The 19,366-nt window shown below is 39.7% G+C and overlaps 1 protein-coding gene across 5 annotated transcripts; it reads right to left on the bottom strand.

Moving 5' to 3' along the window:
• Positions 1-605: 605 nt before the first annotated feature.
• STX16 (syntaxin 16) lies at positions 606-13,486 on the bottom strand. Of its 5 annotated transcripts, none has more exons than XM_061375518.1 (9): positions 13,213-13,475; positions 10,749-10,760; positions 9,401-9,508; positions 8,501-8,641; positions 7,810-7,972; positions 6,764-6,855; positions 5,486-5,629; positions 4,902-4,982; positions 606-2,561 (listed from the first exon to the last, which is right to left on the bottom strand). In XM_061375518.1, the coding sequence occupies exons 1-9, from the start codon at positions 13,345-13,347 to the stop codon at positions 2,457-2,459; spliced, it is 981 nt and encodes a 326-aa protein (XP_061231502.1). In that variant the 5' UTR covers positions 13,348-13,475; the 3' UTR covers positions 606-2,456. The 5 variants fall into 5 exon arrangements, with proteins under 5 accessions (XP_061231502.1, XP_061231507.1, XP_061231505.1 ...); XM_061375521.1 differs by lacking the exon at positions 606-2,561 and adding an exon at positions 2,843-3,254 and having other exon boundaries at positions 10,749-10,792; positions 13,266-13,486; XM_061375523.1 differs by lacking the exon at positions 10,749-10,760 and having other exon boundaries at positions 13,267-13,466.
• Between the last annotated feature and the right edge of the window lie 5,880 nt (positions 13,487-19,366).

The raw sequence follows: 19,366 nt of genomic DNA on the forward strand, positions 1-19,366 counted from the left end.
GCGCAGTCAGTAGGTTCAGGCAGCTCCAGTGACACCCGAGTAGTCAGCAGCCACTAGTAAAGCCCAACGCTCCTCACTTGCAGCAGCTTTCATGGCCCAATGGCAGACAGTACCCCTGCTGCAGCACACCACGTGGAGATACTCTTACAAAGCACAGCATAAGGGTTTCATTGAGCTGAGGACAGGTATTTAGACTGACCCACAAGCGAGACCCCTGCAATGATTTAGAAGCCTGTTGCAGTTTGATTTTTTTTTTTCCCCTCAATATAATCAGCTTCAATAAAATCCCAGCTCAGGTCACACAGGACAATTTACAACCGAGTTTAATCTCGTCTGATGCATATTAAAAATGCACATCCTCTTACAGAATTTGTATAGAAAATATGCAGCCAGTTACTTCAGTGGTGTTAAGATACCATGGGCATAAATCATGCATCTTCAACAATGCAAGCTACATCGTGCTACAGAAAGTGACTATTTTTTTCTGCAAAGATATCCTATGTCACTGCCAGTTTCATTTAGTCATAAAGAACTAAATGGAAGCATTAACATCACATAAGTATGTTTCAGTCTATACCTTTTTAAAAAAATGAGTATTTGCTCAGTTGGGCTGGAAGTGTTTTATTACTTCTCTGAATTCATTAGCCATGATAAAATGTCAAAAGCACCAGTCAAGACAGAAATAAATAACACGTTAAGGAGAAAGTTGCAAATACAGTATATTAAATTATAGCAATATGCTGCTTCACACCAACCGATGTATACAGCACACAAGGGAAACAGTAGTTTTACTCATGATCATTGAAAAGATCCATTACCAGAACAGGGGAGCTGCACACCCAACTACAAGCATCCTTCTGTCTTTTACCAACTTCTTAATTTAATCAGTGGTTTCAACTGGCAGTTTAGGAAGTCCAACATCCCCTTTGTCTAGAGGTAACAAGAGTGGTACAAAGCTTTTCACGAAAAGCCAAGGCTTTCACATCTTTGTAGTCTTCCTTTCAGGTTCATTCCTACACCGTCAGTTTAAAGCCTCATCTTAAGTCCTCCTTAATAAAATAAACTCAGGGCAAGCAACATATACATTTATATTATAGTATTATAAAACTGCATTTGAGGGGCTTTGAGCAGAGCATCTCTGCAAGTTTATGGGGAGCACTCTATCAATCAGAAAATGAAGGAAGTTACAGCCCCTTTGGGGAAGAAAAAAAATCCCTACAGAAAAGCTATATTAAAAATGATAAGGCCTCTACAATTGCACACCACTTCAGGCCTGAATTAAATCAGGAGTGTTATATTACTTTGATGTGGCCCTAATTTCAATTTTATGGCCTACAGTAAAGTTTTCCACTGAAAAAAAATAGTGAAAAAACCCCCAAATTCTCTACTGAAGGCCTAGTAACGTGTCACTTGCATGACACCTCTCACAGTCAGTAAAAGACCATAAACATGTCCTCTTTCAGGCAGACATGTGAAAGAAAATCTTCTGTCAGGAAAAATGGATGCAATATAATATGTAGCAAAGTCAGTTCTTATATAAAACCCGTAACAAACAGGACAGATGCACTGTAAAATAAACAGCTTATACAACAACTAAAATCTGATACCCATTATGGTGGGTCAGGTTGGGATTCTCTTTTCAGCTTTCTACTCCATTTTTAGGTTTAACTTCAACACTGCTTTAATGTAATGTCTGTACTTTAAAGTAAAAAAAGGTACATGAAAAAAAAATATCTGATCATTCTGGTGAGGAAGAACCTTCCATGATTACTCAAGCTCAGAAAATGTTTTAATTAACTAAATGTGTTAAATTATGCCACTGATTAGATCTCGTTATTTAAAAGATCAAGTACTGCTCTGATTCTCAGTAATGGTATAGTATCTAAATTAAGATCACAGGGGCTGGATTACACTCTGGTAGCTAAAAGCTTTCTGTTTTAGCTGTCTATGCAGTTCTCTGGAGTTTTTGAGTCTGGAAGAAAGGAGATTAAAGTCAAACATTTTTGTGCCTTAGCATATTTTTCATCTAGATCCATTTTTGTTATCTAGTCCTCTGGCTCAGTAACATGGTTTATATTTGAAGCCTGTAACAATTGTGACATAAGAATACAGCAGACAACACGTTTTTGTTCACAGTAACACACTAATTACTGTACTCACTGGTAAGCTTCAATTTTGTAATTATTTTTAAGTACTGGATTTCCAAATAGCTCTGCATAAAGCACCAAATTCTTTGTGTGGGAGCACCAAATTTCCTGACTTTTTCCATATAAACCTCACAAACACCTCACAGACCACCAAACTTGTACTTTAAAGAATTCTACAGAAACATTGCACAGACTTTGCACCACAAGGGCTTATACATTCAAAGGCAGCTTTCTGGAGTGCAGGCCCATCCATTCACATTGGGGAAGAAAGTTCACAGAAACTCCAAAAATGAGAAAATGAAATGATACCTAGTGTGACTTGACACCAATAAGAACAACAATAAGGACAATTACTAGAACAAACAAAATTAAAATAACAAGCATCTTCCGATTCTTCTTTTGATATTGCTCTGCCTATAGAAACAGAAAAGAAAGAGTTAATACCTAGATTTCTGCAAAGCTATGAAGTTCACTAAACAAGAGCCTTGGAAGGAAAGTGCATGTATCTCAGAATTGTTCTTTGGCAACCTGACACATCTTACAATGTCTATTGCAAGCAACTCTCACAAAGTAACTCTGGTCTGCACTGAAGGCTCCAGGGAAGGTAAGTGTACACTAAAGTCACATTTATCTGTCTCAAAGAGGAGGCTGTATAAAGAAAAATGCATCCTCATGTTGGTTAAGCAAATTCTTCTCAGCAGCACTAGAGAGGGCCCTGTGCCTCCACAGGACACCTGAGCTACACAGAAGGGTGATACTTCACTTGGAAGAACACCTGGTATGTGAAAGTCTGGAGAGTAAAAACTGGAAAGGTGTTTTAGATCGTTTTTCTGGTATAGATTCCAGTATATTTGAAGCACATGAAAATTCACAACAAAACTTCATTCTTTAATAGGCATTTCTGTTGTACCTGATGCAGCTGTGCACTTTCATTTAATTTCAATTAGAACTGAAAGCTTTCTTTTTTTATTTTATTCTCAGTTTTCTGCTTCATTCCTTCTTTCTTCTAATCACATCTTCTCCCTTCCCTCTTTTTTTCAGGGGAATTAAAAGGAGGCAATGTGGAGAAAACTCTCCAAAAGCTAAATGAAAGTCTGCTAATAGACGCTAAACAAAACTTGCATGTAATTATTTTTAAATTAACAAACCTTCAAAATTTAAAGGCAAAAAATAGTAATTCTTCTCCTTTATAGTCCCTAGAAAGTAAATATTTATGATCAGATCTGCTAAAGAGGTTTTGACCTGGGACTGTGTAACACTCAACCTCTGTGATTATTTACTTAATTAAGGCTGTAAGCATCAAAGCCTGAAAAATTATCACAACTGATTCCAATTTTCCTGTGAAGCAGGAACTGGTAACTAGTGATTTATTATCACCAGCCTTCTGCAGTGAGTTAATACTGTTCCTGTGGAAATGCTGTCTCAGTAGTTTGTAGTAATTATGCCAATCAAATCAGAAAAGAGAAATGACATTAGAACTATATCCTGGGTTCAGCAGTAGTAGTCAATTTTCTCCTTAGTAGCTGGTTCACTGCTGTGGTTTTGACTTTAGTCTGGGAACGGTGCTAAAGAAAGCGTTGCTTTTTGCTTCTTATTCAGTATGTTCAAGACACTGAATCAGAATAAAGCTACCTACAGTATTACAAACAGCAAGCTATCTGTGTTTGATATTACTATTCAGACCTCTCTGTGTGTCTTCCATGACAGGTGAAGAAATGGCTATGCTGTACTGAAAACAGGTATATATTGCATCAGAATCCCTACTCTAGTCAGTCAACAGTCCACTCAGGGGCTTGCTGATGATTCATCAACTACCACTAACTAGAACAGAATTGGTTCCAACTAATTCATTTATTTCCAGTTCAGTTTGTGCAAATTGATTGCAATTACTTTAAGCTTTACTCACCAGTGGTCAATGCCTTATTTTAGTGATCTCCAGTCTACTTTTATCTATAATAAGAATAAACCTATAACCAATTTATTCCACTTTTCCTGAAATGGTACTTTTTGGCTCTCCATATATTAAAAGTCTATGATAATATGAAGAAGTTGAGTGTGTAGTAATAAGGTGTCCATGTTTCTAAAACAGAGTGTTTCACTTAAGAGGTTTTTGCATAAATCTCTTACTCAGTGTCCAGCAAAGGAAGGACTGAACTGAGCTGACAAGTCAGGACTTAGCTTAAAATCAAAACAAAAAAGCCAACAAAGCAAAACAACCACACGACTGTCTGTTCTGCTGCCAATTCAGACTTTTCAGATGTTCATCGTAAGAACTTCACATTAAAAGCATAAGGCCAGACCTAATTTCTAACATGTGACAGATGGTAAGAGAAAACATTAAAAAGTATTCTTGATGCTCAAATTATTGAGATAATGTTTTCAAAGGAGTATGTATCAACTCACTGAGATCTAAATGAGGTACCCAATAACCAGTCTTATTTCACAAGTGCTGGGCTCTCCAAATAGAAAAGGAATTTCAGACACAACCATCCAGGTCAGCAATACAAACATCAAAGCACACCACTTGGATGCCCAGAAAGTTATTTCAGAAATTAACACTTAGCATCAAGCACAACATTAACAGAAGCTACATAAAAAGCTCCTACTACAGTGCAGCTGGACATTTTATACAGCACAGCAACCATTTCTGAAAGGGATGATGTCCAGTTGAAAAATAACTGAATAACTTAATGGCTATTAAATTATAAAATATTATTAGGTATGCAAGGCAGCTTAAGTATTCTGTGAGCTTACCTTATGTAGTTGTTTTAGACCCTCTTCAGTTTTCATACATGACTGTTCAACATTGTAGTCAATTCTATCTAGAACTGTTCCCTGAATAAAATGAAGAGAATGAGCACCAAACTGAACCTAAATGAACTTCATAAAGTGATTTTTATTATGAGCAGCAGAGTCATTAACAACGCTCACAGAAAACAGCTAATGATCTGTGTAAACTACAAACTTTTATGGGGGGTCTTCTAGCTTGGTCTTCATTAAACAAACTCCTTGCTCAAAGCCTAACTGGCAGCTCTGTCACCATCTCACATCTCTTCCCTTAATCACCTTACTTCGAGTTCAGGTGCGAGAAATATGCAACAGAACTTCTGCATTCTATTTTTTTAGCTTACCAACTATAACCAGTTGAATTTTTATCTATGTATTTATTTTCATTAACTCTTTTGGCAGATTTCAAGCAAAGAAAATCTTAGCCTGAAGAGGTAAATTCAGAAAAGCGAGAAGCATATGAAAACAGGATGTTACAACAGGAAGAGTCCAGAAACCTTAACACTATGAGAAAGCTCTTACTTCTTACTAACACTGTGATTTCAATGTACCTGTTCTACTATCATTGCTCCCAAGTCCCTAAATATTTCATTGAGATCGGAGATTGACTGTACAATCTGACGGATTTCTCGTTCCCGCTCTTCCACCATTAATGTGTTTTGCTCCACCAGTGCTAGCTGGTCATCTGTAAAACCCTGTTGAAATAAAAGATTTGTATGTTGAACTAACATTAACAGCATGAAAACACTAGAAATCATTATGAGGATTGTCAGATTTTGTAACACAACAGTCCTTTTGGAATATCCTTAGCAGACCCATATCTAAGAAAAAAAATGTATTTTGAAGATAGTTTTGGGGTCACTAAAAGAACACGGACAGCTATTTATAGCTTGAGCAGAGAAAATACATATCTTGCATCCTGCCCAAACACATGAACAACTTTTTAAAATACAATCTGTCCTAAAGCAGTGTTTTTACTAGAGTACAAAACCAATACATGCAAGTGTCTAGTATTTACAGAATACCTCCTGATTGATCTGGGTTAGAGAGTCCCATTATGCCAAAGTGTAAAGACACAGCAGCAATTCTGATTCCTCAGTCATTTTGTCTCCCAATGCCATTCAAAACTGAACATAATCCTTCCCCCATAACTCTTATTTAGAAATAGGTGAAAAATCTCTTATACACAAGATTAGCTGAAAAACTGCCTTGATTTTTTCAGTAAGTTTTCAGTTAAATATTAAGCATTATAGTTAATAGTATTTTGCGGCACTATTAGATAGGACACAATAGAACAGATCCTACCATTGCTTAGAAATGCAATCCCCAAACTCTACAACAAAGTAAACCAAAGTGGGTCTGGTACAGTTCCACAACACAGCAACTTAACTGTGCAGAAATAAATCACTACACCATTATTTGCAACAACGTGTAATACTGAAAATCATTGGTTACACTTGAAAGTTCACTTTAAAGAATGTCACCTTCCATCCAAACTCAGAATCACACACTTTTCTAGCAAATACCCTTGCATCTGACCAGAAAGATGGTATGATAAAGGACATCACTGTATTTACAGACCTTCTATTGTCTGTCAGTCAGGTAAGGAGAATTCAGTAGTCAAACTGAGCTCCCTCACACTGCAGCACTGAGGCTGACAGCACAATCACAACAGCAATACTAATTAGAAAAATGTGTCACAGAAATCTGCAGAAACAGAATTTCCATGTAGCTTGCTGCTCGTGACATACTATTTTGATATTTTCATACTATGATTAAAGGTACATTAAAAAGTTTCTTTGTATTGAACTTGTGTTGTAACAACTTACTCTATCATAAAGTGTATCATCCTCCCCATCATCCATCAGTGGGACTGAGGTGTCGAAGAAGTGTTTGGATCTTTCTTCTCTACTCTTCATGCCTGTAAAAGACAAACTATGTTTGAACATAATATTTACACACACTAAAATCAAGAGTAAGATCTGGAGCACCAGACAGAAAAGCACAAGAAAGAAAAACGTGGCTAATAAATGACAAATAGCAGTATCTAAATTTTAACTGTAACACAGGCTTACAACAAACCACAGCAAATTCAACCCAACTTATAAGTATTAAATCAGTGATTTTAAGTCATTGCTTTTTATGAAGTTCAAAAAATTAAGTTAAAAGCCTTCACGTATGATCACTCGAGGCTGTTTTCTAACACATTCTCTTAGGAACATCCCTTGTCTGAATTGTGATCTTAAGTTCTTCCTCCCATGGTATAAATGGCACAGGTGGATATACTTTATCAGTATTAAATTTGAACATTAAATTTTTGTGGGTTTCTCCCAAGATTACTTTAATCTTACTTAGTTGAAAACAGAATTGCACACAATTTTAGAGTTTTTAACAGAGAATATTCCACTTCCAATCTCTTTATGGATACAGTTTTTTAATTTATCTTTAACTACCTTTTGAAACTTTATCTATCACAGACTGCCAATCAACAGCAGATATGGTGTCTGTTGACCACTGCCTGCTTCACCAGTGTAACAGAAGTAGCTTTGCGACCACAGTTTGAGAAGCAACCATGCATTAAAAGTGTGGATGGATGAAATATACCGGGTTTGATATACTTAACTATGAAGTTTCTCCTTTAGCAATATGAAATAGAGGCAGAATAAAGCAGTTTGAACATGGGCTGTGAACCGGAAACTCCCAGATTCTAACCCCCACTGTAATAAACTTCTGGTAATCCTGTGTGCATCATTTAACCTTCTGTCATTCAGTTTTCCCCAACCAAGAAAATCAGCACACCTTAGCTAGTGGTTTCCACAGAAGATGCCCATGTATTTTACCGTATCTCATATATTACTGTATCTCTTATGCTTACGTTTGAGATAGTCAGACTGTGCATGCCTGAAGTTGGTGGATAGGTCCTGAAGGGACTGTGCTAAGGAAGACACTACATTCCTGAGAACACGTGCTTCTTGTTCTGTACAACTACGCGACCTGCTCTGCAAGACCTGGACTGCTCTCTGACATCTGTGAAATAACTGAGAAAACAATTCCATTAGTAAAACACACACAATAACACACACAATAACACACACTTTAAGTATCACATTGCAAAAGTTCAAAATGGAAGAGTAATGTTTTGATTCCTAGATTTTAAGAATAGTTTTCTTACTGCTCAGTGCTATGTTTAAGAAGTATGGAAATACAGAACATAAATGAACAGACAACCTAAAGCTAACAGGGTAGTAGAGTAACACAACTACTTCTGCCCAGAGACATTTGCATATGTATGTATTTCTCTGAGATATCTGAAAAGGTGATTTGGTTAAGTCTCCCAGTCCTATTCCAAGTAAAAGAACAGGTCAGTAAAAGAACAGGGAGGTTAAGTGACTTGTTGAGTAGTTTACTGAGACAGTGAGTGTAGAACCAAGCACAGAGCCCAGGAATTCTGGCTCACTTTAATACTGATTATAAAAGAAATGCTTTACTCAGAGGGAACCACTGCCTCATCAAGATGTACTGCAGATATGTCAGGCTGTAGGTTCAGAACTGAAAGCACTCTGTACCTGTGTGATCTCTTGGGTTGTTATTTCTATTGCCCGTTCTTCTTCACTGCTGTCATCCAGTGTTGGTCTGTTTAGATGTTTATCATGAAGACTGGCTAATTCTTTCATCTTCTGTTTAACCCTGGCGATATCATACTGAATCTAAACCAGAAAAATCAACAATGAAGTGACTTGGCTGATATTTCATAGGAAAAGGTTCTGACAAATGCTAGACAAAAACAATGACAAGAAGTCTGTATCACATAAAAAGCAGACCAAAGATCATTAAAAAAACCTAAACACATAAAAAACTGACTTAGTAGTAACTGAATACACTGATATGCTGTGAGAATATATGAATTTGCTACTTTTTAAACCTACTCTTACTAATCTTAAGGCAAGACTGCTGTTTTCAAATATGCTTCATTAAATCGAAATAGTATTTTTATCATTATATAATGATAAAATTATAATGATCCCCTCAATGGGGTCAAACAAAAAGTCTACTGGAAGGGCTAATTTTTCTGTATGCTTTTAAGATTCAAACTGAGAATCACTTTGCTTTGCTAAGGAACTGAGAAACTTCCTGCAGTCTCAAGGCTAAATGCTCAGCATATTTATTCTAATGGTCCCAATGTATTGTTAATACTGGGCTCCACTGATGATGCACACCCAATCTGCTGGAATTTCTGACCCTAATCTCCCTTTATTCCATTTGCATTCTATGGTTCAAGATAATCAGACACAGCTTGCCTGATATTTTCCTCTAAACAAATGTGTCAGTTTAGAAAACACACTGATTCCAATCTTGCTTCTAATACTACTTTATCATAGAATTTACAGCATTAAGAATGTAACTGACAATGCTAATATAACCCTACATGAGAAATCAAACTCTGTTGGATTTGCCACACAACTTACTTCATCTGCTCCGTCAACCCATTTGGGAGGTAAACGTTTTGTTACTCCGATTGCTGCTTCGGGATCTAAACTTATTCCTGATACCAGTGCCATGCGATCATCAGCAAGCTGCAGAAGGTAAGAAAAGACAGCAAATTAATTGTACTTAAATTAGATCCAAGTCCTTGAGCACTAGGAAAAAATGCACATATGCCTTCCCATAAAAATTAACCTCAAAAATCTGTGCATGATGCAGGTATGACCAAGCTCTACATCTCTTGGTTTGTCCCTCTATGCCTACATCCTCCCACTTCCTACAGGATCTGAAAGAGGAAAGTTTATCTTAGACTAAGTTCTCAGTAAATTTTCAAGGAGAAAACATGGTACTGCAGTGAGAATTCAAGTAATTCTGATGTTGCTACACTAGATAATGATTAACAGCCAAGGGATCTCTAATCAGTGGTGTATACTGGGCCAGGCAAGTTTGAAAATCTCACTTGGGAAAACCTCCAAATAAAAACATTTATTATATCTCCAAGACAGAAAAACAGTATCCCATGATTGTTCTCAACCAATGCTGCATTTAGACAGACATTCACCTATGAGGCAGCTGAGGAACAAACACTCTTGCAAACTGACATACAACTAAAATTGTTCAATTATTTACTGGAAGTTAATAGCCAAGGCAGTGATGAATCCGCACTTCCCTATGATACATGCTTGCTACTGCAGCTATATGGCCTGAGGCAAAGAAACGTGCAGGAAGATAGGTGGATAATTCTCCAAGAAATTCCAGAGGTTGTCAGAGAGTAAATAAGACAATGTGCCTTATACATCCATCTTATACACAGCTTTCAACAGAGCTACAGGAAGGCTGGAGATGGGGAAGGAGTAAAAGAAACCCTTTATCCCAAGTAACAGCCATAATTTGAATAACTGAGGTACAACAAATCACGTGTTTACACAATTGCAGACTGATGCACACTGATGTACAGCAGTTACAGATGGGTGTATTTTTTTGAATATTAAAAGCAATTCTTTCTTGAAAGCCCATTTTCACCCCTGACCTTTTTTCCTGAGCAACACTTTGTACAATGTACGTATAGCATAAAAAATAGTTAATAGCGGCATTGTACAAAGTCACTATATCCACTATATAAACAGTAAGCCAGACTAGTAAGCCATACATGTATCTGTTAATGTAATATTACAAAACTGTTTTCTCTATGCAGCCTTGTTCATCTACTGTACGCAGAGACACTTCATCCTATATAATGAAATTTAATAAACTGGAAGACTAAAGAAAGGAACATTTTGGCTTGATGTACACTTGATGCACTATGTCAAAATACAATGCGAAAAACAATACCTCATCCAGCTCCTGAAGTGATTTGTGGATCCCATCAGCCCCATCCAGTTAGACAGCAAAAGGTAAAAGGGAAAAAAAAGAGACATAGGGCAGATATAGGGTATGGTCATTTGGGAAAATACTGATTTATTTAAGCATGATGGTTTACCAAGAACAAAACAAACTGGCTTTTAAAACATGACAATTCAATAAATACATCATGGTACTGTACTTTTTAAGTCAGCATTTTGCTTGATGCACTAAGTTTTAAAGAAAGTATTTGAGTTGCTTGGTAAACAGAAAGCACATAAGGGATCAAGTTAAGAGTTTGGTTTGTATTCCAAAGTAACTGCATAGTGAAGTTTCTAGTTACTAATATTTCAGGTAGAAAAACTGCAATAGGACATACTGAAGTGTGACAGGAAGGGCAATTTGACTGCAGTACTCAACATCCACTGGTGAGTTAAAAGGTTTGGTTATGATTGGAGGAGGCACATACAAGCTTTTGTAAGACATTTATTGACAAACACCCCAGTTATAACTGGATAAAACAGACAGCAAAAGACAAAAAGCGAAAGCAAATGTAGTATATGTTCACTTATGGACATACTTTGATTATGCGCTAATTTCAGGTAACATTAATCCAAATACATGTGAAAAAATACAAAAGGCAACTTCTCCATTCATCAGTCTTTGTACTATATGTGTATGTTGTATGTTTGAGCAATAGGGTATTTCACTAAAAGATTAACAAAGCAAGCATGCCAGATCTAGAACAAGGACAAAATTATTGTGGTTAAACAAAGCAGCAGGCTTCAACTAATGATCTCTTTTATCCTACACCAAGCTTTTGAAATGGGACTGTACAGTTAAGAATGATTATCTGAGCTTAAGTAGTGGTTGACTGTCCGCACTAGAATGTATCTTCCAGGGCAGAATGCAGACAGCTCTCATAGTACAGGATTTCTTCAGAAGAAGCCTGGAGACCAAACTAAGATAAGCCAAAGCATATGAACTAGAATTTGCAACACTGCCCTGCTGGCATGAAGCAGCTCTGCTCTGGGGATACCACCCAAGAGAAAAGAGTGGTAAGCACCACCAAAACCAGTGATAAGCACCTTAGAAATGTGGAAAGTGAATAGCTCCCGCTGCCATTTTTAACTTCTTGCTAAAATAGTACACTTGTAAGTAACTACAGAACTCCCAACTGTCCACCAGGATCAAGACTGAGCCATTGACTAGCTTCATCCCCTGCACAAGGGCGTTAATTTCCAATCACCGCTACCTTTCCTTACATCTGAATGAGCATCCTAGAAAATGGCTTCAATCATTATTAATGAACACTGCAAATAAACGTTTTATGTAAGTCCCAAGTGTTACTGCACTCGCTGTTGTGAAAAAGTGTAGTTTCAGGGCTCAGTAGTCTGTATGCAAGTTTAGCACTAACTTTACTCAGTGTATTTTAAAAAATCCAAGGATCTAAAGAACTGACGTTGCTACTGGCAAAAAAACATGTTAAGAAGTAAATGCAGTGCCAAATTAAACATGTATAATACACATTACTATTGACATCTCCTGCTCTGCAAATGCAATTTAATACGTAGCTTGTTAGTCACAGGTGTAGAGTTAACAATGAACAAAGACCATTCAAAAGCAATTCATCAGTTGAAATAAAATTTGCAGCACAAAGTACTGCTTTTTCTAACAAAAATGGATTAATGCAAAGTAATTTAGAATGATGAGACTGCCAGCAGATATATACTGGTGCCTATTACAGATAAATGGTACGTTTGAATGGAAAGTGTAAAAAACCCAGCAGAACTGAGCAGTCCATCACAGGCTGACTGGCTCAAACCTTAGAAGAAGCTGCATAAGCCGCCTCTGAACAAATGGCTTTTTGAAGTTTCTGTAATGAGGATTTACTCTAGAACCTCCTGACTCCCCTCTCTCACAGAGGACTTTCAGTATTACTTGTATTTGGGGGCAGGAAATAAAAAGGACAACGAACATCAGAGCAAATTATGGAAAAATTCAAGCAATGGGAATAATCTACACTAGTGTATTTAAAAGTGCCCACGCTGAAGTGAATAGAAGAGTTCTGGTCTATAAAATAACTTCGATTTTTTTCTTTGTGGAAAGGAGACTTCAGAAAGTGCAATGAACAAAAAACCTCATGTCAATGCTAACATGAAGTTATTAGAACAATAACTGTTTATTATTCATAAGGTGAATTTGTGCTCAGCACAAAGATCTCTTCTATTCATTTTACATGAAGGGTATAACGAGGTGGGGAGAGAGGGAAGGGGAGGGGGGGGAGGTAGCGAGGACGGTGGGGTTCTGAGGAGAGGGCTCAGAGGAGGCGCTGGGGAGACCCGGGACGGGCCGGGGGGAAGGCTGGGGGCAGACGGGAGGAGTGGGCACAGGGTACGACTGCCTGGCAGCCCTAGCGCAGCGGGGTACAGAAGGATGAAGGGAGGAGACTCACCGCAGCAGCCATGCTACGTGAACTCAGAGGGCTGGAGGAGCCGTAACTACTCACTTGCTCGGCCAGCAGCTGCCGGCTCTGCACCGCGTTGTTCCGCAACAACAAGAACGCGTCCGTTAGACGCCGGGTGGCCATGGCCTATCGCCCCGGGGCCCCGCGGCCGCTCTGCGCCTCGCTGCCGGGCCCCCGGCCCTAGCTCAGCCCGGGGCCCGCGGGCCGTCTGCGGCCGCTCCCGGCGAGGCCCCGGGGGTGGCTCAGAGCACCGGGCCCCGCCGGCCGCCGGCCCCATCCATCCCCCCCGGATCCGACCGCAGCCCCAGCAGCGGCGCGGCTCACTTCCGCGTTGTGCATCGCTCGACGTCTTCCGGACCGCCCGTTGGCTGCCGCCGCCGCTCCGCCCGGGCCCGCCGGCCGCCGCACAGGCGTTCCGGCCCTCCTGCGGTCCGGGCAGACACCACCACCCACCTCTAACCCAAACAGTGGCGAGCCCCGCTTAGGGCTGACTGACCCTAGAGCTTGGCAGGGGCATGTGGGGCACGTGTGCTTTATGTTGGTGATGAGAGCCAGGAGACGGCATCCTCCGTGTCTCCACACATGTCCTGGGCTGGAGCTCTGCCTCTCCTGGGGGTAAACTTGCTCAAACGGCTTCATGCTTCCATAGCTTTTCCGGTTAAGTCGCTCCATCTTACTGCTGTGGAGCATCCTCAATTGATCCTCAAAAGGCACAAGTCTGGTTCAAAGCAGAATACAGTAGCATGACCATTTTGCTTTGGTATCTTTTATTTTTGTTGATATTGTGAACGTTGCCACACCTTCCCCAAATTTCCTTTGCTTCCAGTGAATTTTCTGTTTTCCAAAAACCTCTCGCAGCTTTTTTGTGTTGCTGACTCCAACCACTCAAAAATCGGGGTGTTCCCTGAAAACGAACAAGCCACTAAAAATCATGTTGGGTCTGGCTTCCTGAAGGAGGCTTTTTGATAAGGTGCACTGAAGTGATCTTCCCCCCTGATGCTGTGAAAACAGCAGCGGCCACTGCCCGGCACAGCCAGGGCAGCTGCTGCACGCTGGCCATCAGGTAGGAGCAGTGCCTGCAATCACATCCACTCTGCTTGGAAATGTTACCTCATTTTAGCTGAGCCGCTGGGCAGACTCACACTGTGAAAAAAGAATTCCTTTGCTGTTATAAGACATTTGGGCAGTTTTCTTAAGCAGCCCTTCTGCCTTAGCAGGAGAGACCCCCCCAAACCAGAATGTAGCAAGGAAATGAGCTCCATTCATACACGGGCTAATGCATGCATTTCATTTTCCGTGGTCTGGGGAAATCTGTTTTCATTTTGGCTGCCTGACAAATGCTTTACAAATACATGTGCATACTCCATTTCTTCATGCTAATTTTTAATCTAGTGTAACAGGTTTTTATACTATGGGAACAGTTTCAGCTAATGAGCTTCCAGCCTGCTCTTGCACTGCTGCCATGGCTTAGGCCAAGAGGAATTTCTCCTGCTGTCAGAGGGCCTCGTGATCTTTTAGCTCTGGATTCACACTCTGGAAAAACTGGTTGGAATATCTCACACAGTTGGATGGAGAACACAATCCCAATGGAAAGCCTGATGTGCTGGAAGTTGGTAAACAGCAGAAATAAACAACTTTTGCTTCCTGATTTCTGACAGCTTAAAAAGGTTTGAATGTTGGGCAGGCTTGGAATTTAATCTATAAAAAGTATCTGGGACTTGTACACGGTGAATAACCACTTCAAAGTGGATATTAGGAACAAGCAATGGGAATAGAAGGAATGGAAAAAAAGATTAATCAAAGAAAATGATGTCTTAGAAGTTAGGAAGTGTAGGAGTAAGGTGAAATGTGCCAGAAGTAAGGCTGAGTTAGACCTTGCAAAAGAAATTAAAACAAATAGCAAAATGTTCTTCAGTTGTCCATAGCAAGAGATGAAGGAGAGAATGGGTAGAAGTGATGAAGGGGGGAGAGGCAGGACACAAATGAATGCATAATATATAGTGGAAATGTACACAGAGGAAATTAATATGTGGAGATAGAAATTATCTCACCCAAGTGGAACAAAGCACAAAGATCATAATGTGATGATAATTTGGACTGTGGGATTGTTATAGGTCTCTTTCAACTGACATATTCCAATTTCTGACCCAGACATCGAACAGCACTGGCCTATCAGGATTCTGTTTGGCTGTATAACAGCATCCCTGCTCCCTGCAGGAGCAGCCCAACACAATTGAGAGCAGGAAAAATTGTTCCAGTGTTTAAAAAGAGGAAAAATAATCAAAGGGTAATCCAAGTAAAATGTGAGACTTCTGGATAAATTTAGCAGGAAATAATAATACCAGACACAATGGCAGATAGAAATGGGCTAAAATACACTTACTGAAGGTGGGTAGTGCTGGATTAATCTGATGACTTTGAAAGGTAACTAGTTTCCAAACAGAAGAAAGCTAGTAGATCTCTTCTGTCTGATAATTAATACATGTAGGCTGGAAATGAGAAGAAAATGTTTAACCTTCAGAGGAATGAAGTCCTCTTATATCTTTCTTATAGGCGTGACAAAGTGAAACAAATGCATTATAAGGTAGTGCTCAATCTGTTCATGAAAAGGATCGTATTTTCCCCTCCTGAGACAGCGTATGTCCCTAAATATATCTTTTTAAGCACATGCTGTTAATTTTTTGGACTGTTGTTTCTTGATGGTGAAGCTCACTGCCATGGGTTTGGAGTTTCTGTCTTCCTGCCTTTAAAATGCCTGCTCTTTTCTGCTGTCCCTAAGCAGTGGGATAGCAATGTTGCCTGCATTTGCACATTCCTGCACCCACTGCCTCCCACAGCCAGGGTCTGATCCAAAATGATGGGAACTTTCCAGTTACCACTGTGGCATTTAGATTAGGCTTCTGGAGGAAGACAACAGCTTTTAAATTGTGTTCTCAAACTCCTGTCTCACAGTCCAGACCCTGTATCACTACTGTTTAGCTGCCCAAGCTAAGTCAAGGGCAAACAGAGCTTATGCTTCAGTGCTCAGATGAAAATCAATTTCCATGACATTTTATCTTGAGTAATTGAGTAGATACACGGAGGAGGTGAAATATTGTGGTTTTCTGAAAGCTTCTGATTGCTCAGAAGGCTGAACAATCAGCTTGTGCCAAAGGCTGCATTAATGAACCATTAAGTACATTTTGCCCTGGAAAATCCCACCATCCTTTGGCAGCTGGGACACTTGGCTGCCAGAAAAAGTTCTTCTGCAGGAAAGCTTCTAGAGGAAAAAATCAGCCAAGTGGCAGGGTTAGCCCTGTCATTTGTAGAGGTGCATTCTGCATGGAAATTGAGGGGCTCTTGATGAAATAGACCATATTATTGCCTTTATCCCGTAGCAGAAGATTTTCAGGCTTCAGGGCTGTCAAACTCTCTGTTTCCAGAACTCACTGAACCAGGATTTATTTGGCCAGTGAACCGGGAGTTTCCCGAGCTTTGGCAGTGGGTGTGATTCTGACAGCCTCTCTGTAGGTGGTGCTGCAAGGCAGGGAGATGTTAGGAAGGCTTACCTCTGCCTTTTTTAAAAGGCAGTCCCTTGGTTTCTTTCTTAACCAGCTCTTGATATTCCAACTTCCTTAAAAGAAAACCAGACACAGTTGCCCATAATTTCTTTATTTTGATGAGCCACAATGTGAATGCACCCATTGGAAATATAAGCAGAGGAGAGCTGTTATTTTCTCTGGGTTCAAACTGTTGATGTTGTGTGCTCTCCCTAGAGCTCTCCCTAGAAAACTTCAGTCGAACAAACTGACTTTTCATATTGACCTAACTTTACCAAAATAACAGCAGATTGTAGAATCTAGTGAATTAGAGAAGAATACCTGAAAAAGAATATTAAGTTGGTCATGCAGAGGCCCTAAGTAATCGATGTTTAAATTACACAGAAATTCACATCTCCAAGTGGGCGCTGTCCTCTTTTACTCTACACTTAAATGTTGCCTTGGTCTTCTGCACACTGAAAATGGTAGAATGGATCCTGCAAACTTGTCTATACTCTTCCTCTGCTACTGCAATGCAATCAAACAAGGTGAATCAAGCCTTACTTCAAGCTGGGGAGGCAGCGAAGACTGTTGTGTCTGCCTGGAGGGTTGGAAGGAATATTTTACTCAAAATTCAGCTGTAAAAGTTTGACGTTTACAGGCAGATGTACCACATACGTGATTAGACAGTCAACCTTGTTCAAAGGCAGATGTGAGAGTTACAGTCTATGAGCTTGTACCCCAGTCTTGTGACAGGCTAATAATGCCCATGGTACTTAAACAATGGAACAACGCTGTCATCTAATATTGTGCAAAATTCCTCTCCTCAGCTGTGCACTATATTAAATCTTCCATGTCACCATGGTGTTAGGTCACCTCTGCAGCAAAGATAAAAGCTTGCTCATTGTAGGCATTTATATCTCTGCTTATCCTAATACCTCTCCAGTAGTCACGTGAAGATATTCTGTATTTAAATTGATGTGCCAAACATAAAAAATTGTTACAGGTATCTTTCTTTTAAGATCTAAAGGTTTTAGATCAAGATGGGATACCTGTCATGGATGTATGTTTTAGCTGAGTGAAAGGTGGGGGGCTGGATATACACCAGTCGTTAGATGTTCATCCACAGAAATAGCACTGTGAATCCAAGATGCTTCTGTCCCCTAGTTGTTTGCTATTGACTACAGCAATGATGTTACCCTGCAATTTAGCCAGCACAGTACGCTCTGTGACGGCTTCTCATGTGCTTTAGTGCAAGCCGATCAGTTTAGTTACTCATATAGCAGCTTTGCTTGCGAGGTCAAGCCACTGCAGCTGACGCGCTGGAGTGGAGGGGAGTTAGCATGAAGCCACTCTGCAAGCCCACATTCAAGGGTCGAACTGTACCATGTGTGGAGTAAGATAGGAGGTAAATGTGTTGTTTGCATATTGTGGCAGAGTCCCTCAGTACTTCAAGTACACCCATACATGAAAAGATTGTAATCAAAATAAGTAGACAAGGGATGTATTATTATTCCTCTTTTATAGATGGGGAACCAAGCCATGAAGAGATTCAGTGAGCAGTTCCCCTGCAGACATGCATAATGTAAGAGCTGGCAATAAAACACAGGATTCATCATTACTGCCGTTTTACAGATGGAAAACCCAAGTCACAGGACAACAGTGGCTCGCTCAAGGTCACGCAGGGTATTTATAGCAAACCCAGGACCTGAATCTGGAGCTGCTGAGTGCTGGTCAGCATTTCCCAATGGAATCATGGATAAGGAGATTAATGTCAATAGTTTCTCCAAAAGCAGCAGAATTTCAGAAGGAGAAGGAAGACTGTTCCAGAAAAAGATGCCTGTGCTTGTTTAGAAAAGAAGCTTAGACTCCAGTATGCCCAGCAACTCATACCTGTTTTCTTGTTACCCTTATTAGTGGCAGTATTTCATTTACGGAAGGTTTTATCTCTTTAAATCAGGCGTGTTTTTTTCAACTAATAAAATTAGAGAAGGCAATTCAGAAAGATCTGTTACAGTAGATCATGGTCTGACATTCATTCCAGCAATAACAACTGGTATCAAAGCAAGATCTTGTTTCATAAACGTAGGAAACAAGTCAGGCTAATAAAGACATGAATTGGTTTTGGCACATTACAATGTAAAAATAATCAATGAAATAGTGAAAAAAAATCTAGTCAGAAAGTCTGCATAATGAGTATTATCTTGCATAGACGTAGTCTGACTCTGCTTTATAATGAATAGCATTTAGCCATAAATCATTCTGAAACAAGAGGGAAAGAAGGAATGACCCTTTTCAATGCCATTTGGAAGCAGCAGAGGGCACATAAGAGCAGATTCCTGTTGCAAGAATCTTCACCTATTTTTTGGCCTACATCTTCCTGTAGCGTACCTGTAAATACGGATTTTCTTACTGAACTTGTGCCAAGTGGCAAGCAAATGAGTATCCTCTGCGGAAGAAATCTTAGATTTCCAGACTGGTTTTCTGTTGCTTAGGCCTGCTGCCTGCAGCTGATGTATTGTGCCAAGATACTGCTCTACATGGTGTTTATTGCTATTCTCAGAGGCGCTTACAAATGGGAAATGCTAGAATCTGAGATAAGTACAAAGGTGATGTAAGAGCAT

This window comes from Neopsephotus bourkii, unplaced genomic scaffold (assembly GCF_033783945.1).
Source record: "Neopsephotus bourkii isolate Nb327-2 ecotype Australia unplaced genomic scaffold, CSIRO-AGI_Nbou_v1 NB_1663, whole genome shotgun sequence".
Lineage (NCBI taxonomy): Eukaryota > Metazoa > Chordata > Aves > Psittaciformes > Psittacidae > Neopsephotus > Neopsephotus bourkii.